The 23159-nt window shown below is 44.4% G+C and overlaps 1 protein-coding gene across 1 annotated transcript in view; it reads left to right on the forward strand.

Annotated features, from left to right (window-relative positions):
* Nucleotides 1-13333, forward strand: part of Trub1 (TruB pseudouridine synthase family member 1) — a 39698-nt gene extending 26365 nt beyond the window's left edge. The window contains exons 5-9 of the mRNA XM_021207091.1: nt 6132-6204; nt 7574-7713; nt 9595-9651; nt 10275-11635; nt 11691-13333. Of these exons, the coding sequence (XP_021062750.1) occupies nt 6132-6204; nt 7574-7713; nt 9595-9651; nt 10275-10534 (530 nt within the window). The 3' untranslated portion in view covers nt 10535-11635; nt 11691-13333. The remainder of the gene's footprint in view (nt 1-6131; nt 6205-7573; nt 7714-9594; nt 9652-10274; nt 11636-11690) is intronic.
* Nucleotides 13334-23159: the final 9826 nt, after the last annotated feature.

Below are 23159 nucleotides of genomic sequence, written 5' to 3' on the forward strand. Positions count from 1 at the left end.
CTCTCTCTCTCTCTCTCTCTCTCTCTCTCTCTCTCTCTCTCTCTCTCAGTGTAGGTCATCAGTTTGGGTAGCACTGCTTCCTAGATTTCAGTGTATTCATTCATGTCTTAGGTATATGAAATTGTTGTGAGTTTCATATTTTGTTGTTCTTGGCAATAGGGTCAGACTCTAACTTCTGATTATTCATTGCTGCTATATAGAAATGGAGTTGACTATATATTAGTCTTTCCATCTTTCAACCTTGTTTAACATATCTGTACAAATCGCTTTGACTTAGATTCTTAGGATGAGTCTAGACAGTTTTTCAGACCTATGCTAGTGGCTACCAGCTTTTTTAGAGTCTATGCTGAGTGTCTAAGGTGTTGAACAGTTCCTTCTTTATGCTTGAAATTCAGACCTTTGGAAAAACTTTTGACAGTGGTCATGTTTTTAATGTTATACATATTCACTATATGTATGTATAGCTTAGAACTCAGCCAGGTCTCAGAAATCCTACCATGTCTCTCTCTGTGTACTTGCCTCAAATCCTGGCTCTCCCTGACTCCCCAACCACTGACCTGACCAGGGAAATCCTGATCCTTACCTGGCAGAAGCACATTTTAAGATTCTGGCCCTTTTCTTCTCCTCTCAGAGACCACAGTCCTGCCAGACTGAATGGCTAGAAACCGTGGTTGACTGATGCTTTGCCGGCTTAGCAGCTGCTGTGTCACAGGACTGTCCAGTGATGGCTTAGTGTGGTAGAACATTGTACTCAGCTTGGTCATTCTGATTTTAGCTCTGTTGTTCAGGTATCAACCACTGTGCTGTGTGCACCGAAGGATGGATGCATTGTAAGCAGTGATTGTATAGATTGTTCATGTATGTGTTAATTTCATGGGGATGAAGTGTGTGTGTGTGTGTGTGTGTGTGTGTGTGTGTGTGATGTGTGGTGTGTGTGATGTGTGTGGTGTGTGCATCTGTGTGTGTGGAATGTGTATGTGTGTGTGATGTGTGTGGTGTGTGCATCTGTGTGTGTGTGATATGTGTGGTGTGTGCATCTGTGTGTGTGTGGAATGTGCATGTGTGTGTGTATGTGTTTGTGTGCCTGTGTGTGTGTGTGATGTCTGTGGTGTGTGCATCTGTGTGTGTGGAATGTGCATGTGTGTGGTGTGTGTGTCTGTGTGTGTGTGGAATGTGCATGTGTGTGTCTGTGCATATACGTGTGCAGATGTCAGTGCTGGGAATTGAACTCAGGACTTTTTTTTTCTTGTTAGGCAACTGCTTTGTCACGGAGCTACAACCTAAGTCTAGAGAAATACTTTTTAAAATGCAGCTCAAATGAATGGTTTCACACAATGGCTCTTTATTTACTGAACAAAGTGTGAGACGCCCAGGCCCCCTTGCACTTGAGCTACACCTCTCTTCCCTGGGTTCATCACTGGATATCCTTGATGTGGAGAATTTTCTTTTGCATTTTTAAGATCTTATGGTAGAGGCATTGTTAAGTTATGAGACAGCTGCCTGATTGGATTAATAATGGACTTTAGACATAGCCAGCCGCTTCACTTCATGCACATGTGCCATGAGCTTGGGTTTTATTATAAAGTAACCTGTACTGTGGGCTTTCTGTCTGGTCGTCCTAACATTGGATAAATGATTGGCCTAGGTGACTTCTAAATGTCCTTCAACCTGGAGATTCTATTACCCTGAGCAAATTAAATTTCAGCAAAAACGTTTTGAGTGCCATCTTTATAGTGTGTGTTATCTCAGAGGAAAAACTCTTTGTCTTCAAAGCCCAGGATTTTGTCGGTGAGCTAACAGCTTAGCATGCTGTGGAAAACGGCAGAACAGTCAGTACGCACCACAGATGCCTGAGCTAGGAAGTGTGATGAGAAGGAGCATGTCTCAGTGTCCGTCTGTCTCTCTGCCTGCCTGTGTATGGTGTCTGTGTGTCTGTGTGATTTCTGCGTGTAGTGTGTATGTCTGTGTGTGTCTTTATGTGTCTCTCTGTGTGGTGTCTGTGTGTGCGTGTGTATGTCTGTATGTGTGTGTTATCTGTCTTTGTATGTGCCTCCGTGTGTGTGTCTTTCTGTCTCTGTCTCTCTCTGTTGCGTCTCTGTGTGTGTTGTCTGTTTGTCTGTGTATGTCTTTGTGTGTGTCTCTCTGTGTGTGTGCCTGTGCATGCGCATGCATCAATGAGAGAAAGCCATTGAAGCAGCTCAGAGGCAAGCACATTCACAGAAAAGGAATGCCAGGCAGGAATGGAAAGCTGTTTGGTCTTGTTTTGAACCGCCTGGCTGAGTTAACACACTGTAGTAGTTTCACCAATCATGGTAGCAAGTTCAGCCTGGTGGTAGCATAGTCACCTAGATTTGGCAAGCTTGGATTAACCTAATGTGCCACATACAGTCACTTCTTAATGTCACAGTAGAATGAGACTTTTTAATGGGAAAGTCCTTACCCAGACCCTGAGCTACATCTCTGTGCAGCAAACAAGGCAGAGCTGCTGTCTGGGCTCTGTGCTGTTGGAGGCTGTGGCCGCCTCTCACTGTCTGAGTCTTGTTTGTGTTTAACTTACAAGGTCACAGTGAGGCTAAGACTGTCTTGTGGGTGTACATAGTATTCCTTGATGGCCTTAAAGGTTTACCATGGTGTTGGAACAAATCAGAGCACACTAGTTTTTGATTAATATTTTCAAGTAATACCAAATATACTTTTACCTAAAAAGCTAAAATTTTCTGAAAAATAATAAAAACATTGACTGTGATCTAAATGAGTCGTAGAGTATTTCCAAGGCATGGTTTGTTCTTGAAGCAGATATAAAGACTCATCTACAAGTATGAAAACGCAGATTCTGAGCTCATGTTCTATGCTTGTGACTGTCTGCGGGCAGAGAGCGATGTCAACACTGCGTCCTTCTGTCGAATGCACCAGACAGACCTGAAAATGTGCCTGATATGTGGAAAGCTCTTTGTATAAGTCTTCAAATTTTCTAAAATCCACCTTTAAAAGTGCTTACCGAGCGCGCCAACGTCCTTGCTGGGTGTACTCCTTCTCTGTGTTGGGTTGGTTTGAAGCTGACTGAGAGTGATCATGTAAAAGCAGAGAGAAGTCCCGAGAGCAGAGAAGGGTCGGGAGACAGATCAATAGCTCTGCTTGGAGACAGAGAGTGTGTGTGTGAAATTTATTCCATAGCATAGACTAGTTTTAAATTCTATCAAGTGAAACTGACGGTACAGCTGCGCTCGCTGTCCTCTGCTGTAACAGACACTGGACACGGAGCCCGGAGGAACTGAGTGCAGCGGTGCGGGCATTAGCTGCCTGCCCTGTGATTGCCATGTATTGATCGCTGTTGGACCATGTCTGTAGCTAATTTCATATCTTTCTTGGGTTTTCTAAAGTCACCATCAGAATCACCGATTCATATATGATACATTCTTTTAGCGTGAGGAATAACTGGGGTAGGATGGGAATTGAACCAAGGAAAATTGTCTATAAAAAAATAACAGTTTCTTTGCTTTTTCATCTCATTAATGTGTATTCTATTCTTTTCAACAAAAGCAGCATTTGGCCTATGGGACATGCACTGCGGTTTATACTGTTTTCATTCATTCTTTTTAAATTAATTTCATTTTTTACATGCCTCATTACACCACATGAACTAGATGGTGGGATCAAGGCTCAAATAAGGAGCCCTGGAGAGACTGGGGGGTTCATGACAGGACAAAAGGCAGGTCCAAATATCGCTTCATTCGTGTGGCTGTGCAGAGAACTTGGCACATGACAAACTCAAGTTTTGCCTTTTAGAACTGTTTGGATTTTTATTTATTTATTTATTTTATTTTTTGGTATTGTTGTTTTTAACCTTTTATTGATTCTTTGTGAGTTTCATTTCATGTACCCCGTCTTCTCATACGTATCCTCTGCCCTCACAACAACCCCCCCAAATTAAAAAAACATATAAACAAATAAAAATAAAAGGCCCAAATCATAGAAAGCACCTTGCTGCAGAAGCTCCAGTGTGCCCACAGTGTGCCCCACAGTGTGCCCCACAGTGCCCACAGTGTGCCCCACAGTATGCCCACAGTGTGCCCCACAGTGTGCCCACAGTGTGCCCCACAGTGTGCCCACAGTGTGCTCACAGTGCCCCTCAGCCCACACATCTCCACTTGTGAACGTTCATTACATTGAGTCATTGGTCTGGTTCGAGATCTCTGGTTTCTGTGACACATCAGTACTGGATTCTCACTGGAACTCCTCCACATTGCTGTTGCCCTGTGTCATGGAGATCCTGCGGTTTGATCAGCAGGACTGGCCAGCCCTTCCCTGTGCTCCAACAGTCCACAGATGACATATATGCTGGGGTGGGCCAACTCAAAGCCCCGGATCTGGGTCTGGGTGGCAGCTGAGCTGCTCATCCCTCCAGCTCTCCCTTACCTGTACCACCAGGGCGAGCTCTCCAGCACTGCTCTGGTTAGTCCACCCAGTGCCTGAATAGCAGGAGGCAGGGTCAGCTCTCCTGCTCTCATGCCCTTGGCACCAGCTTGCCCACACCCACATCTCCAGAGCCAGCTCCACTGTGCTGCCCAGTCAAGGCACAGGGCCCACACTCCCAAGTGTTGTAGCCCTCAAGGGGCTGAGCCAGCTCTTCCACCCTCACACACTGTGGGCTGGTTTACCCATGCCTTCCATCAGGGCCAGCTCCAGGGTGTTGCCCAGGCAAGGTACAGGACCCCCTCTCCTTAGTGCAACAGCCAAGGATGGGGCAAGGCTAGCTTTCCTGATCTCAGGTGATGGGCCCAGATCTTCGGACTACTGCAGGTGATGAGGAGCAAGTGGGGGAGGGCATCACCCCCTTACCCACTCCACCTCAAGGAAGATGGGTAGTGGGGCCAGCTCACCTGCCCCTGCCCCCTACCAGGGCCACCTCTACTGTGCTGCCCAGGTAAGGTGTAGAGCACGTTCTCCTGAGTGCTGCAGCAGGCAAGGGGCAGAGTGAACTCATCCACTCTCATGACCCGGGGGCGAGCTCTCCTGACTGCTGCGGGTGGTGAAGGACCAGGGAGGGTGGGCGGGCATCACCCCTGCACCCACACCACCTCCCAGCAGAGAATTGGTAGAGTCAGCTCTCCCACAGTCATGCCCTGAGGACCAGCTTACCCATGCCCTGCTATAAGGGCCAGCTCCACTGTGCTGCCCAGGTGCTGCTGCTAGCGAGAGATTGGGCTGACTCTCCTGGGTCCCTCAGCCTGAAGGGCAGGGCCAGTTCTGCACAGCCCTTGAACATCTACATGGTCCCAGGCAGCTGCCCCAGACCAGGGACATCCCCATGGTCTGTGGTTGTAATAGGAGCCGTGGACATCAGCACAGATGTCTGCCACTGCATGGCCACAGACCTGGACATGAACCTCAAGGGCAGCATGGGCTGGGACTGTACCATGGCCTCAGATGGTTACTGGCTACTCACAACAGACGATTCTGTCCCTCCCTCCTGTCTCCAGTTCCGGCTCTCTTCATAAGACTCACACTGTTCCGTGTCTCTTTCTCTCCTGTCTGTCACCACACACTTGTACATTGTAGTGGCTCCCAGTGCAGGTGGGCCTTCTGGGTGACCTCTGTCCACACTGTGCGTCATGGCAGCAATGGGCCTCTAGGTGGCATGGTGGCAGGCAGGTCTGTGGACATTTTACTCCTGTGATGAGTGGCATGGCCCTGGGTGGTTTGGTGCCAGTCCAGGCCAGTCTCTGTGTGTCCTCTGCCCCGCCACGCACCTTGAGGCATGACATGGCAGTGGGCAGATCTCTGACGTCTTCTATTTATTTGTTGGTATAGATGGCAGATCTCTGGATGTGTTTTCTTTATTTATTTGTATAGATGTTTTGCCTACATATGTCTAAGCTACCATATACCTTGTGCCTTCTCAAGCCACAAAAGGCATCAGATTCCCTAGGACAAGAATCATAGAGATGTGAATCACCGGGTGGTTGCCGGGAATTGAACTTAGGTCCTCTGGAAGAACAGCCAGTGCTCTCAACCACTGAGCCGTCTCTCCAACCCTGTAATTTGTGTCTTATTAGAAGAAAAATGACTTTTCACCGTTGAGGCTGTTGCCTCTGTGGCCATTGTCATCTCCCTTGGTTCGTTTTTGGCAGATAAAATAACACAAGAAGATATCGAAGGCATTCTGCAGAAGTTTACTGGGAATATAATGCAAGTACCCCCCCTGTAAGTTCAGTTATTGAATTTATGTTTAATTTTATCATCTGTTGGTTAACCCCGAATTAGAATAAAGGGGCTCTCGTTTGCTGGGTTTTAATCTGGTCATGGCCTATAAGGAAAAAGAGCTGAGCCCATCCAGCCTGGGTGTAAAGCTTTGACCCCGAGGAAAGTCATTCTGTGCTGGATTACGGTAGCACAGCCTGGCCTCTGCGTCCTGTCTCACTGGCTTTTCCATGTCTGTCTGTAGACATCAGGGCAGTGACGGAGTCCAGAGGATACAGTGAAAGTCTGCTGCTATGCAGGAGCGTCTCACGTGCTGCCTGTTTGGCTCCAGAGTATTTTACTTTTTTAATAAATCTTTTTATAGATTTACTTTTTAATTTAAGTGAATGCCCTATCTGCACATACACTTGCAACCAGAAGAGGGCATCAGATCCCAGGATAGGTGGTTGTGAGCCACCGTGTGGTTGCTGGGAATTGAACTCTGGAAGAACAGGTAGTGCTCTTAACCATCTCTCTTAGCCGTCTCTCCAGCACTTTCCACAGATAAGTTACAGCTTTGTAAGAACGTGAGTATAGATTACCTCACGCCTGTCTGTGTGTAACAAACGCCAGACTAGGAAGCTGTTTCACGTGGTTTTGGAGGCTGTGTCCAGGGCCAGGCACTGGCAGAGTGCTTTGCTGGTGTGTGCCTGCTTCACTGAGGTTTCTGTGTGGCAGAGGGATGTCCCCGGCCATAAGGGCTCTGTGTCTGACCTGGACACTCTCCCCTTGACACCGTCACCTTGGTACTTAGCAGGTGACTGGGAGGGGGAAGCACCACTCAGCCACACCTGTGTGCACATTGCTGTTTGACACAAACGCGTGCGTGCCTACAGGACACATTGGGATGCGTTACTGATAGTTCTTTTAGAATTTAGATTTCTTCAAGATTTTTCTCAAATATAAAACTTACACATTTTTTCAGTAAAATCTGCATTAAATGTTTGAATCATTTGTTAAACTAAGTTAAGTATATGTTTATAGTATATGAACTGCTTTAGCATTCTCTGTGGTTATCCACAAGTTTGTGGTGTTTACCGAGTGAGACATTTTGCAGGGCGAAGCTGCCTCTGAGCTGGGGACTAGTGAAGGGAGCTGATGAGGTCGTCCCCAGGAACATTAAAGAAAAAAGTGGATGCTGCTCACTGCTTACATCCGTCTCAGAGATACTCGGGACTTCATCCTGAGACGGGCAGATCACGAGGAAAGACTAGCTGAATTTCAGGAGTGCTCTCAGAGGGAAGAGCTGCTTATCGTCCTTCGATCCCTGATGCCTAGGATGCCTCCCTCAGCCCCTCGCTGTCTCATCTCCATTCTCTCCTTATCGCACAAGCTATTCTGCGCTGAAGAAGGATGGACAGAGACTCTCAACGCTAATGAAGAAAGGCAAGGTGGTGGAGGCCAGACCAGCCCGGCCCGTAACTGTCCACAGTATCTCTCTTCTGAAGTTCCAGCCTCCGTTCTTCACGCTGGGTAAGAAGTTTGACAGTCCGCTTTGCCTGTGTCTTTGTTTTGTGTTTGGCTGATTTTACGCAGTTGGAATGGATCTCTGTGGTCTTGCAATTTTTTTTTAATGTAAGAAAAGTTACAGTTTGATTTCATGAGGTAGATGTAGCTAACTTCTTAGAGGTTCAGGATAATACAAGCAGGCTGATGTTCATGTTTTACAATCATCTCACTGTGAACTTGGGATTAAATACTTAGGATCTCGTTAGAGAAGTACGTTGAGGATGTATGTTTTCAGGATGTTAGAGACCGGCCCTCCAGAGATGGCTCAGCAGTTAGGAGCACTAGCTGCTCTTCCACAGGACCTGGGTTTGATTCTCAGCACCCATGTGGTGGTTCACAGCCCTCTATAACTCCAGTCCCAGGGGATCCTATACCCTCTGACCTCTTTGGGAACAAGATACACAGTACTCAGACACACGCACAAATAAATACTATAAATGTAACAATTAAAGTAAATAGAACTTTTACAAAATTATAGTTTTTATCTTACAGGTTCTTTTTCTTCCATTTTTCATACTTAATTTATTTCATTTTAGAGTAAATATTGATCTTTTGAACAAAGCCTTTCTTGTTCATTGAGAATAAGAGGCTATAAAAGCAGACTTATTTCTATTGGCTGGCCCCTTCGTTGTGAACTGCAAGTTATTGATGTTAAATAAAGTAGCTAAGACAAAAGTATTGTTGGACACCTGCTTACAGTTTTAGTTAAGCCTATCAATTTGAATATGTGATGCATACTTGAAGTAAAATAAAAAGCCAAAATACTTGTTTATACAGTTTTCAAGTTATACAAGCCTATATAGTTTTTTGTCCTCGGGCTCCTGAAATTGATCCAGTGAATAATTTCACAGTAACGGTGAATAGAATCTCTTTCCCATGGGGTTTCCCAAAGCGGTGTCTCCTTGTGATAAACAGTAAGTTCCTGCAGACTGTGGTGCAGCCAAAACAGGGCTCTGTCTTATATTTCCTGATTCTAAGCAACTTAACAAATGAACAAAAACAAAACAAAAACAAAAAAACAACCAAACAAAAACACCCCAGACCTATCAAGTGGTCCATTTCATTCACTCCATGAAAACGCAGACTCCACTTTGGCAGAGCCAATAAAACCCAAAGGATCAGGGTTTCCTGGCTGCCCGTCAGTCAGACAAGTGCCTCACTGTATTGACTGGAGAGTGTGGAAGAGCGAGTGTACCTGACTTTCTTCTGCAAAGTCAGGGGTCGCACAGGTGTCGCCCTCCACAGCACTGTGTGGCTTAGATTTATTTAATGCTTTGGTTATGTTTTTCTCAGAAGTATTTCCGAGGAAATGGGCAAGCACACGGGACTCTCTCCGTGTGTGCCTCCGAAGCACAGTTCTTCTCATGGCAAAGGGAGTTTTGGTTGGTGCTTGGTTATATTTTTTTTCAAATGTTATAAAATCTGAAAATATTTAAGAAATCTACGGCTCACAATAGAAAAGCTGAGATTTCTGGCCATTTCAAGCATAGTAAATGAACAAAGTGTACAAATCTGAAGATATTCTTTTTAGCATCTTGAGCTCATGAGAGCAGAGCTGGGATTTCTATTTCAAACCTATTAAATGAACAAGGCTGAGGTATTAACGTGGTGCGTCTTGCCAGTTAATTTAAAATGTGCTCCTGACTTTCTGCCTACTCCACGCTCAGACTTTTGAATCTCACAAACACGTACTTGCTGGATGAATAATTTATGGCTCAGCATATAAATATTTTATGGCTCAATTGTTTGCATAGCCATTTTTACATGTGTTGAAGAGCATGGTTTTTATGTAAAGTGGGGCTCTCCGGAGGCCGGCCTCTCACCACAGCACTGCTAACCTTCCAGATGTTGAATGCGGAGGAGGCTTTTACATCCGAAGCCTGGTCAGTGACATTGGCAAAGGTAAGCAGAGAATGAGTTATGAACCATCATTTAGACAGTAATGCTCCTTTCTGACGGGAGAGGGAAATTTCTGTTTTTCATTTTCCGAGGACTGGCTGAGGAACTGAATTGCTGCTCTTAGCTCAGATGCATTGTGGGTTTATAGTGTGCACTTCTGAGTCCCAGTGGCTGCCGGGAGGCGCTGGTAATGGAAGAGGGAGCACGGAGATGGGCAGAAGATGAACACAGCGAGAGTGGGTGGAAAGCCTACATCTATCCAAGTAAAAAGCATTTTAACTCAAAGTAGAGGTCAGAAAAAAAAAAAAGAGTTATCCTTGTAATCTTACAAATCCAGAAAGTTCAGTCTCTGCCTCTGCTGTTCCCTGATCACATGAGTGGACAGGTCACATCATCCTGTTTGCAAAGTAGTGGGAATATTTATGTCCCGGGCTTGCTTCAAATGCCGAGTAAGGAAAACAGGTATAAGTTTACATCCCTAAATCATCTTTCCTGCTTAGGCATTGGCTTACCTCAGGCTCTGGGCTTGTGTGCTGGGAGGGCAGAGGTGAGTCCTGTTGACCGGAAGACTATGGATTGTGAACGCTATGTGGCTCATCTCGTATTTCTCCTTTTGGGTGCTATAGAGCTCTCTTCCTGTGCCAGCGTGCTGGAGCTGACCCGCACCAAACAGGGGCCCTTCACACTTGCACAGCACGCCCTCCCCGAAGACAGGTGGACCATCGATGACATCGAACAGTCCCTCGAGCGCTGCACGTCTCTTCTGCCAGAGGAGCTGACATTTAAAAAGCTAAAATCTGACAACTCCATTGACCAGGTTATAAGCTGTGGATATATAACTCTCAGGGAGACAAAGAGAGAAGATGACGCAGTTAAGACACTTTGAGCCCGGCCTGGGAGGATCATTTCCTGGTTGGTGTATATCCTGACCCAGGAATGCCCATACACCTCTTGAGTTCTTTGCAAGATGTCTTAATGTCTCTGAATGATGGATCTGATTGGATTCAGATAAATAAGTTTTCTGAATTTGATCTTCCCTTAGTCTTTTTCCTATGAAAAAGTTAAACAATATTCTAATTACAGAAGACTGAAGTCTGAGCTGCAGGTTCCCCTGGTCTCACAGAAGTGTCAAACTTGCTTTGCTTAGACTGGTGGAGGGGGCGTTCATGGTTTTGAAATTCTCTGAATATATTTGAAGTGCTCAGTGTCGAGCTGTCCTGTATGTTTACAGAGCCTATGGCTGCTGGAAGGTGCTGGTGGGCTGTACTCAGCTGTGACTGTGTTTCTTAAATCCCGAGAATGAATACGATTTCCTAATACATATTTGTAAGTGCACAAAATTCTGCTTCGGCCACTGACAGAATGTAAATAGCGTAAGATGTGATTCATTTCAGATTCTGTTTTCAGCAGAGCTCAGCTCCTGAAGCCGTGTACTGTGGCAGCTATTTCTGTGGTCAACCACATGGTATCAAAGTACTAAAAATGTGATTTTTTTTTGGAATATAAACTAAAGAATGTATCTTGAATTAAAATGCTCTCCTGCCTGTTCTTTAGTGCCACTCTGTGACTGCGGAACCCTGGTCCAGTGACATGGTTTCTGTAGTTACGAAGAATATGATCACGTTTTAAAACAGCAAATTTTATGAGTGCTTCATTGTTTTGTTAAGGTAATATCTATTAATTTATTCTGTGTTTTGGGTTCTTAAAGACAAGGTTCTTGAAGACACTGGAGAGACGAAGACTCACTGCCTGTCCAGCAGGCACGGAGTATAGATCCTGCACCCGCCCACATCAGGCGGCTCTCGCTACTTCAGCTCCAAGGGACCCAGCACCCACTTGTGGCCTGTGTGCCCCTGTGAACACCCATGCCTCCACACACATACATAAAATAATTACTTTAAGATATTGAGATTTAACACAGGATGGCCCCACTCATTATGTAGCCAAGGTTCCTCCTGTCTCTACCTCCCAAGTGCAGAGGTTACAGGCATAGACCACTGTCTCCTGCAGGAATGTGGAAGCGTATTATACAGCTGTTACAGGCATAGGCCACTGTCTCCTGCAGGAATGTGGAAATGTATTGTACAGCTGTAGCAAGATTCAAGGCTTCCCTCATTTACTAACGTATATTTTCAAAAAGAAGATTTATTAAACATTTCGTAAAATACAAGTTTTAATATTTTTCATGCCTTTCCTTTTAGAGGTTGTTGCCTCTAAAATATTTTAAATAAGCAGACTGACGGTTTTATTGTGGTTAATGTAATGTAGACCTAATATAAACAGTTAGGTGTGTCGACAGGGCATTCTCAGCATACTGGCATTGTTTTTAATAAAAACGTTAATGTTAACGTTAACTCTGGGCAGGTAACATGGCTCGGCTAGTGGCCCCAGGACCGATGACTTGAGCTTTGACCCCTGGGCAACCTCTATGAGAACCTACCCCAGCATGTTGTCCACAGACACTGCTCAGTGTGCATACACCCGTGCCCATCCCTACACACATTAAAAAAAACAAAAGAATGAAATGTTCTTAAATTTAAAAACTAATTCTTAGTATGAGACAGAAAAATACAAGTGTTGTATTATGGTAAATTCATGAATTGAAAGTTGCATAGTTTTGAGCCTGATGTCACTGTGAGGCTTTAATCCCAGCTCTCAGGAGACGTGGTCATGTGGAGCTCTGAGTTCCAGGTCAGCCAGGACTACACAGGACTTAAGAGTGGGACCCTGTATGTTTATATTTTTATTTATTCCTATCTAGTGTTCTGTAATTTGTGTAACCAAAGGTGATGTTAGATCCTCCTGTCTGTTAGAACGGTCCAGGCTGCACATAGTTTGTCTTCATCATGAACAGCTCAAGCCTGAATAGACCACACAGCCTGGAGGTTTCTTTTTTCTTTTTTCTTTTATTGGATATTTTACTTATTTACATTTCAAATGTTATCACCTTTCCTGGTTTCCCCTCCAGAAACCCCCAATCCCACTGTCCCTCCACCTGCTTCTATGAGGGTGCTCCCCCACCCACCCACTCCCACATCCCTGCCCTGGCATTTCCCCTACACTTGGGCATCGAGCCTTCACAGGACCTCTCCTCCCATTGATGCCCTACAAAGCCTTCTCTGCTACATATGTGGCTGCAGCCATGGGTCGATCTATACTCTTCTCATAGGGAAGAGTAGAATTTATGAAAAAGCAAGCAAGTTCTAGAAATGACAGGTAGTCTTTTCCTTTTGTTTGGAAATGCTGGAGAAATTATGCAGGTTTTAAAAATGCCCATAATGTTCACCATCTTAATGCACTCATTTTGGATTTTATTTTTATATTATGCTTCCCTCTTTATTTACATAATTCAGGCTCCTGTGTTCTTACTGATTCTTCATACGATTTTATCTGGGCGCATTTAGTCTTCATGAATATATCTGTTATATCTCTGTACTCAGTTCATTTAAACTACTTTCCCGGGGCTACACACATAAGCAGCCTTTTTTTCTAGGACACATTCTTGTAATGTGGTTATTTTAGGGGAAGCAATAAGAACTTGTGATCCCCTGGGCTGTAACATTTAGTACCACCATTGTTTGGGATTTTATACATTGTTGCTAAAGTTTCTCTGCTTTTATGTGACCTACCTTCACACCCTGATCATTTGTCTAAATAAATGTCTAGATGGTTTCTTTGTATGTAACTCAAGTTATTTGCAGTAAGGTCTTAGTAGAAGTAGTTTTCCTGGCCTGTCTCAGTTTCTTTTCCGGGTCCTGTGATTAAATACCCTGACAAACGGGACCTAAAGGGGAATGCTTTCTCAGACTGCAGCTGAAGGATCCCAGAGCTGGGAGGTCCAGAGAGCTGGTCTCACGCATCTGCAGTCGGGAATAGAAAGTAGCCAATGGCACTGCCCTGCTGGTTTTCTCCATCTAAGGCAGTTCAGAGCCCCTGCCTAGGGAGTGGCCCTGCACACTGCTAACATAGACATCCCTCTTCAATTAGCCTGTCAGGATCATCCTCCCAGGCGTGCCCAGGGCCATCTCCCAGGGCACTCAAGAGCCAGCTGGGCTGGCAGCACCAACCTATGTCTCACTTTGTAAACATCTTAGATTTTGCTGACTCTCAGGTTTCACTACCATCCATCAGATGTGTAAATATGAGTAATTAAAATTTATTATGATTTTTAAATATTCTTAACTTTCATGGGTAGCTGAAACCAAGACCCAAGGTCTGAAATAGTTCAATATTCATCCTCCTTAAAATTTAATCAGAACATCAGAAAAATATATGTGACTTATGTATTTCAGGTCTTAAGATACTTGGCATGATAAAGTCATTTTAATTATGGGCAAAAACGTAAGTTAGAATTTTCTTCAGCTATCCCAGCATGAAACATATCAAGTCACCTCACTGTGATTATTTAACTTTTAGGTTTCTGAGAAATGTTGGGCTCATGTGAATGTTAAAATAGTCACAGAAATATCTTCTGACTTTAAAATCTACAAGGATTAAAATAATAGGAATTTATTCAAAGCTGTGATTGGTGAATAAGGGACAAATTAAGGTTTCCCTGAGCTTGCTGGCTCTTTCTTTCTTCAGTACATGAATTAACTCAAGGTTCCTGACTCATCGAGAACCACCCGCCTCAGAAATGCTGGTACAGTTTGTGCCCCTCCAACCAGTCTGAAGTCAAACTTAGAAGGAACATTTTGAGGTTCCATTAGAGGGTGAGCCGTTCTGTTTCACAGGAAGAAGGTAACTTGAATTGTATCATGATCTGGGTGATGCAGAAATGTAATTCAAGAGCACACTGCCAAGCACAGGTGCATTTATTAAGTCAGACAAAGATAACAGCATGCAGTTTGGCCACTGAAATTATTGTAATAGCCTTAAAATTTAAATAGAAGGACCGTCTTAAAATGTTTTGTTCTCAAGGTGTTGTGTGAGCAGCTGTAGCTTGCCCTGGTCAGCTGTTGTTAAACACAGATTCCATGGCCCTCAAATCATAAATGTCTTCATTTATCATCAAGTAAATTAAGTTCTACAATAAGACGTTCTCAGAATGACATTAAAAATACTGAGGCCAGTCAGAAAGTCGTTAGGAATTGTTTTCTAATTCATTTCTCCATTTGTTTCATTTCTTAGAAAACAACCGATTCTTTCTGTGTCTGTCATTTATCAGCTCTTTGATTGGAGGCACTTTGTCCCTGAGGGACTCAGTTTACCCACCTTTGATGCAAAGGAGGTGGTTTGCCTGGTTTCTAGAACCATTAGGCTTCCAACCTTGGGTCACTGTGTTCCCCAGAACTTGGGTTTTACCACATTCATTGATCCTGAGGATTTTCACCCTCCATTGCTTTGCTTATTACACACCTCCTAATTATCTGTCCTTCTGTGTGTTCACGTGTCGTTTTGGACATATAACTCTTTCACAGTCCCCATCTCTTCATCTCATTGTGCTGAACCCTGAGTTTCCTCAAATCTTTTTTCCAAATGCTTCCTTCTGCTACTTTTATTTACTAACAGTCATTTATTTCAGTGACTATTTATTCTGTTTTTACTTCTGAAACATCACAGTATATTATATGTATATATACATAACACATACATACATACATATAAAATTTAAAATCTATCTCTTCTTGTGTGTGTTGCCTGCCCCTCCTCATGACACAAGGAATCAAACCCAGGACCTCAAGCATATTTAGTCAAGTGTTCTTCCACTGAGCTATAGTGTAGCCAGTCTTTGCTAGTTTGTGAGTTCTTTTTTTCTACCCTTTATTTACCCTCATACCCACCCTCTTAAGCCCCTTCACTATATAGGAGAGAAAAATGATAGAGAGGAGAGAGATCCTTGAATCTAATTTCTTTCTGCTTTGAGCATGACTACTAACAGACCACAAGCATTCTCCCTGAAGGACCAGCAACCACCAATCCCACCTCTCTAGACCCTCACATTTATGTTTCCTTTGAAAAGTTCCCAGAATTCCAAACAGCACACAGTCACAGAAAGTATCTGCAGCTGGCAAAACCACGCCTCTGCTAGAGCATGAGGCAAATCATAGTCAGCTGCTGGGGACAGTTCAGAGCAGCCCCACATCCCCACATCTTGGATACCTTGGATTAAATTGAAAACATATTCTTATAATATTGCTGTGTTTTAAAAAGAACCCAAAGGTCGAGAATTCTCACTACACTGTATCCCAAGCCCAGCGTTGTCTTATTCCACCATCAGAACTTCTATGAATGTATATTTTAAACTTTTATTAATGATTTAATATGTACACAGGAAATTGTTCATAAGTCTGTAGTTTCATTTGTTTTCAGAGACTGAACACATAGTGACAAGTGTGTACATCAAGAATCAGTACCGAACCCTGCCTGCCCCTGAGCCCTGCAGAGGGTTTTGGTTAGGAGCAGCTGCCTCCACCCACGGAGAGTAACTGCTTGTAACATTGTAGCACGGAGAGTATGAGAGTAGCCACCTCTCAATCCTTCACTCCAGGCACAGAGAGTAACAGCTTGTAACATTGTAGGAGAGTAACTGCTTGTAACATTGTAGCACGGAGAGTATGAGAGTAGCCACCTCTCAATCCTTCACTCCAGGCACAGAGAGTAACAGCTTGTAACATTGTAGGAGAGTAACTGCTTGTAACATTGTAGCACGGAGAGTATGAGAGTAGCCACCTCTCAATCCTTCACTCCAGGCACAGAGAGTAACAGCTTGTAACATTGTAGGAGAGTAACTGCTTGTAACATTGTAGCACGGAGAGTATGAGAGTAGCCACCTCTCAATCCTTCACTCCAGGCACAAATCTCATCTTGGAGCTCTAACCTTCCTGGCCTCATGTAAGCTTGAATTGGTTCCCAGAGGCTCCACTTTCTAAATGATCATGTTGGGGGTTGGGCTATTGCTGCTTTTGAATGAGAATGTTCCCTCAGACTCAGGTAAGTGAAGGAATACTTGGCCCCAGGGGGTGGCACTGTCTGTGAAGACACAGCCTTGCTGGAGGCCGGCCATCAGTCCTTTGAGATGAAAAGCTCCACATTGTTGCTTGCCTTGCTCTCCGCTTTGAGCTGTAATTGATGTAATTGATGATGTGAGTGATTGCATCTTCCTGACTCAGCCTGCACACCTGCCTGCTGTGCTGGATCCTGATCCCTCGAGACCATAAACACAAATAAACCTCCCTTCTAAAAGCTGCTTCTGGTCATGGTGTTTATCACAGTACTAATACAAAATCAATGTACAAATGTTGGGGGTCAGAAACAGGTCCTGACTGCTGTGGCCATGGGAGTTGCGGCCCATTTCAGGTTAGTATCCACTGTACTTATTAGAATTACCCCTTCACCTCAGTTTATGTAATGATACCCACTGCTTCAGTTTCTGATGGCTCTATGAACTGTCTAGAAACAAACTGTCTAGAACAGAGAAACCAAGGAGCCACTGTTAGAACTGGGTGCATCAGCTCTCCCTGTGACTTAGAAACAAAGTAGATAAAGCCCAGCAAACAACAAAACCAGAAGTGGCCATGCTATGGGAACTTGAACATGAAGGAGTAATGTGACCTAAGTGACTTTTACAGGATGCTCCACCAGCAACAGTGGAAGCGCAGTAGTAAAGAACGAACCTAAGTCACTACAGGGCCAACCATTTCAGTCTCATAGGACAACCTGTAATATACTCACAAGATTAAAGCCAGATATTTTATAGTCGTGTACTGTGTGATCTCCAACCACAATAAAATTAAGACACCAATCAGAGAATTCCTCCAGTATTTGAATGAAAGAGGCATCACAATGGAAATAATTTTAAGTGGAATCACAACCACATAAAACCTACAAAGCACCAAGAGCTAACAACATGCAGTACTTGTGGCCTGATAACTAACATCTATGAAACCTTTTTTGTTTTTGTCTTCTGAGATGGGGTTTCTCTCTGTAACAGCCCTGGCTGGCCTGGAACTCCCTTTTTGGACCAGGTTGGCCTGGAACTCACAGAGATCTTCCCCCCCCCCTTCTTCTCCCCCCACTGCCCTGCACATCCCTGAAAATCTTATAGCCTGTAATATATTTGTTAAGAACAAGCAAGCAGAAATGTTTTCACTCAAAGACCAGGAACAAGGAAGGAAATGGTTATCTGTCTATATTTCTATCTGTCTTCTGTCTGTCTGTCCACCCTATCTCTTAGCTCTGCTGCAGAATCAGGACACCACCTCACCTCATGGTGCCTGCCTGCTCTGTATGCTGCCCACTGTGTGTTTGTTCCCATTAGAGGGATTTCTCACCCCTTTGAACTTAATTTACCTTCAGCCTTCAGTCCTTGATGTCTCAAAGCACTACCCAGCCTTTGTTACTGTTAGGGTAGATTGATACTCTCCCAAGGTTTTCTGTACACTTAAACTATCGATCCCCCCATTCAGCATTTCTAGATGAAAGAATTTTTGCTAAAAAATGGAACCTGCTGCATTCTAAAAGTATTTAAGACAAACTAATTTGCAAAACTAATGCTGTAGTTAATCTCAGTTCCTTAGAAAACAGTCAAGGGCTTGGGAGAGAGCTCTGTCAGGAGAGAGCTCTGTCAGGAGAGAGCTCAGTCTCGATGAATGCTTGCTGTGCAGGCATGAGGACCTGCCTTTGTTGAAAAGCACATGCTTGTGAGCCCAACATTAGGGAGGCAGAGAGAAGAGGCCCCTGGTGTCCCATCACTATCCGGTGCTCCCTGCCTGCCTGGTGCTCCCTGGCCACCTGATGCTCCCTGCCTGTCTGGTGCTACCTGACTGGGCAGTCTGCAAAGCTACTGAGGTTGATGTGTGGCCTCCATCCACTCACAACCGACACCCACACATTAAAAACCATAATCTGTCTACCAACAGTCTAATGAAAACTTTTAGCTTATCATGTATTGAGGTGCTTTGAAATATCTCACTTTCTCATTCTTCCACCATAAGAGAGGGCAGTACAGAAAAATGACCACCAACTCCAAATTATTGCATTAGCCAGGACAGCGCTGAGGGGCTAGCTATCATGCACTCTGGGTTCACAGAGCTGGCGATGTGACTGGAAGCTGACTGCTGGTTCATTTTATTCTGTGTAATTTAAACACATCAGTTGTCAAAATAGTTGCAAGTGACTTCCCTCTGAGGTGATAAGGTGCGGTGTACAAGTCGCGGTCCACACACAGAGGTAAGTGGCAGTGCAGGGCAATCCAACATCATCAGTGGGTGTTTGCCAAGAAGGGTTTAACAGAACTATAGTTTGTGTCAGTGTCAAGAGAGAGCAGCTGAAGGAGGAGACTAGTCCTGCGAAGACAGTCGAGGACACAGCATGCGGGACATGGTGTGGTCGGCCGCTCAGTAGAGTCTAGTCTGAAGGGAAAAGGGTCTCCATCAATTGGGATGATGCTGTTTGAAGCCTTGAAGGCCAGGATCCTGTGATGCGTCAAGGGGAGACTGCCCCACGTGGCAGCTTTATCTTGAGATTCCACAAGCACAAATAGGTGAAGCAGGAGGCAGGCACTGTGTTAGAAATGCGCATGCACACAGTGCAGTAAGGGCACATTGAGGTCATAAACCGGATTATCAGGTGATGGACATTTAAACGAACAGAAAAGGAGAAGCTGCTGGTCCTTAGTGATTTGCTCGATAACCGAGGTTACAGAAGTGGAGGGTAAAATGATCAGCATTCACTTTTCTTAAAGGAAATGAAGCGGAAGTCTTGTGTGAGTTGTGTTTTCTTAGCATCGGGTGGTTGGTTACTGTTGCCTGTGATGGTATTTCCACCACGCATGCTCCTCTTTTGCCTGATGGGATTTCCACCACGCATGCTCGTCTTTCACCAGATGCACCTTTTGGAAAGGCTCTCCAGAGCGTGTGGTGTGCAGGGGTTTGTTGACGTTAGTCTATACTTATGGCTTGGCTTCCCAACTTTGATCGGAAACAGTAAGTCTTGCTAATGGTTGATCTTGATCATGTGGGCTCTGGGTGACAGATTTTCCCAGCCCAGCTGCTGTCAACTGTTACTGACCTTTGACCAGTTAACTTACTTTCCCAAAGCCCATTTTCCTCGCTTGTAAAGTGGGGGTATTAATACTCTTCCCCACAAAGCCCCGAACCCTGAATTAGATAATCCAGTTAAGGTGCTTAGTGTGGATCTGGGGCCCAGGAACTAGTGAGCAGTGAGTGCTGCAGGTATCACCCGCCCTACTACGCAGATTCTAATGATTCTAATCGATGTTTTTCAGAGGTGCTTTCTCTTATTGGGGCAACATGTGTGTGTGGGGGGTGCGCATGTTTAATTCATTTACTCTTTGATTATTAATCCAATCCCATCAGCTCCTCCATCATTTGAGAGTTTGTCTTTGAACCATGCCCAGCTGTTTTCTATAAAAGGGGTACCAAGCAGTGCTGAGCCAGACTTGCCTATACATGTATAGACTCGGCATTATCACTAGCTCAGAGGCTCCTCTTCTCTGTGGTTTCACAGTCCAGTCTCATTCATCTGTAGTCAACCGCTACCTGAAACCATAACGATTCATAACACTCCTTATTGGTGGCTGTGACTGTCCTCTTACTGCCCCATGCACATCATAAACAAAGGTGTAGGGGAAGGTGGCAAGCATCAGTTTTGTGCTGTTTGCAGTTTGAAGTGTTCACTGGGGACCTTGGAATGTGCCCCTGCAATAAGGGGCCAATGACCTTAAAACCCCTTCGCTTACATTATTTAACCCATCCTGTCCCTTCCTGCTTGTGACATCAGGATCTGTTTTTACGTGTTATCCAGGTGAAGAATTTAAAGTGTCACCGTGGACGTGACCAACCAAGAGTTATGCCATTAGTGTAGCAGAGTTAGGGTTCTCTGCACTCTTCTTATTACATCACATCTGGAGACAGGTGCTCAGAGGCACAGATGTTTAGAGGGAGGGTCTAAACACATGATGTAATGCAAAAAAATAAACAAAAGAAAGGAAGAAAAGAAGGAAAAGAGAAAATTAAATAAAATCTGGGACTAAAAGCAGAGAACCAGACACTGTCTTCAATTCTAGCACAGCAGAAAATTAGATGCTTCTGGTCTGAGCCCAAGCACTGGCTGGTTCCAGTAGTGGTTTAATGGGTGAGACCACTCTGGGACCACATCTGGTTTGGGGCTACTCGGCATGGATTTTATAGAAACCAGCTGGGAACAGTTCAAAGACAGGCAGCAATACGATGGAAGAGCTGATGGGTGGATTTATTAGCACGGACCAGCAGATTTAAATATGTGCAGCTCAGCTAAGCAATGAGGAGAAGGGAGGCTAAGTTTATACAAGTATCTAAAGTGTAAACACTAAAAAGGAAGATTATTCATTTAACACAACACACAGGGGCATGGTGTGCAGAAATAAGATGAAAACGTAAGCTAAGCGTATAATTTTTTTTCCTGATAATGAATCTATTCAGGCTGGCTGAGGCATAGCCTTTCTCTAGAGAAGCAATAGAAATTTCAAGCCTTATGGTTTTTAAAACTTTCTTGGGAACCAGGTCTTAGATGTTAGAGAATTGTTATTCATTTGGTCACTGTAATAATGGCGTTATGGTTCTATAAGGAGATGTCAGGGCTGGGGATACAGCTCAGTTGGTGTCGTGCATGCCTGGCACACGTGAAGCCCTGAATCCAGTCTCCCAGCACCCATATAACTAGTCATAGTTGTGGAAACCTGTAATTCCAGCATTGAGGAGGTGGAGGAAGGTGGATTAGGAATTCTGGATCATCCTTGACTGTGTAGCAAGTTAGAGGCCAGCATAGGAAAATGAGACCCTTCCCCAAACACAAAAGGGTAGGAAGGCAGCAAGATAGGCCAACAGGTCAGGGGGTTGCCACTAAGCCTGATGACCTGATGACCTGAGTTTATTCCCCAGAACATGTGTGGTGGAAAGGGAGAGCTAACTCCTGCAGGTTGCCCTCTGACCTTTACATAGGATACTGGGAGACACATGCCCACATATGTGGCAATCCATTATGATAAAAAAATATCTCTTACATTCTAAGGGATTTGGACTTTAGGTGGGTCACCCAGCCAGAGTTAATAATACACCTTGGGGTCACTGAGAACTGCTGTCCTACTGGGTGCTCAGCCAGTTTTTTAACCTGGGGGGGGTCACTGAGGACTGCTGTCCTACTGGGTGCTCAGTCTGTTTTAACTGCCTTCCCCAAAACAATGCAACAATCAACCGTATTTGCCTTGAAGTTAATTTATCAACATTTATAGTGTAAGCTAATGTATTGGTGTAATCTGAAGTTACCTTCTCCCACACCCCTGACCCAGAGCAATGCATGTATGTTAGCATAATTCTTTGTTGGAAATATCCTATAGGATGAAAGTGCCCTCATGAAATGAACATCCACCGCCCAGTCTGAAAACGGCATCAAGATATCGCTTGATAGTGTTTGTAATCTGGGTCAGGTGGACTCAGTTAAAGTCAGCCATTTTATGCCACATAAAAATCTGTCAGATATGTACAAAGAATCCAAGAATCCTCCATTCCTTCCCCATGTGATGCTTTCTTTGCTGTTCAATAAAAGAGAGAGCAAACCCCTCTGTAGGACACAGACCGGCAGACCAACACACACACACACACACACACACACACACGCACGCACGCACGCACGCACGCACGCACAGGAACAGTCAGGTTCACAAGACAGCATTCAGACTCAGACTCGTACAACAGACAGGATGACAAAAGGCAGGGCTAGCAGAGCAGAGAATTAAAATCTGGGCTGGCTCTTGCCTAAGTGACATCAAGGGGAAGAGCTTTGATTTCTTTCCTTGATGTGATTGTTGACTGAGTTCATTATTAATCAGACTGACTACACACACACACACACACACACACACACACACACAGAGAGAGAGAGAGAGAGAGAGAGAGAGAGAGAGAGAGAGAGACAATGAATTAATGTAAAACATTTAAGTCTTTTCCCCAGTGATACATACACTGGATTATTGACATGCAACAAATTGTTATAAAGAGATTTGCTTCAAAATACTACAGCAAAGAAAGAGATGAAGGAAAAGAAGGGTGAGAAAGAAACGAGAGAGATGAGGAGAAGAGAAGGCGGATGAGGCCAGTTTGGCAAACTCTTGATCATCTGAAGCTTGCGGGAAGCACTGAGTACATTTTGATCTTTCTTCTGCTTTCTCATATTCTTGGAAAGTCTCACAATGAAAAGAATTGATTATATTTTCAGCAACACACCTGCCCTGGACTCTGGGACTTAAAATACCCTCTGCCAGGTGAGCAGACTTCTGGTTGACCAGGACCCAGGACCTTTGCCATCTTGTTTTTGAGATGAAAGGCCCTTTGCAAAGCTGTAGATAGAAATCGAGAAAACCTTTAGTAGCACTCATCTCTTGTGTCACTGCAGAGATGGGTCTTTCAAGTTGAAAGGCCGGTGGTTGGGCCACTGCTCACTGGCCACATCTTATCTTCTGTCATGAGGGAAGATCCAGTGTCTTTGGACCTTGGTCTCTCTTTTTTTTTTTT

This window comes from Mus pahari, chromosome 1 (assembly GCF_900095145.1).
Source record: "Mus pahari chromosome 1, PAHARI_EIJ_v1.1, whole genome shotgun sequence".
NCBI lineage: Eukaryota > Metazoa > Chordata > Mammalia > Rodentia > Muridae > Mus > Mus pahari.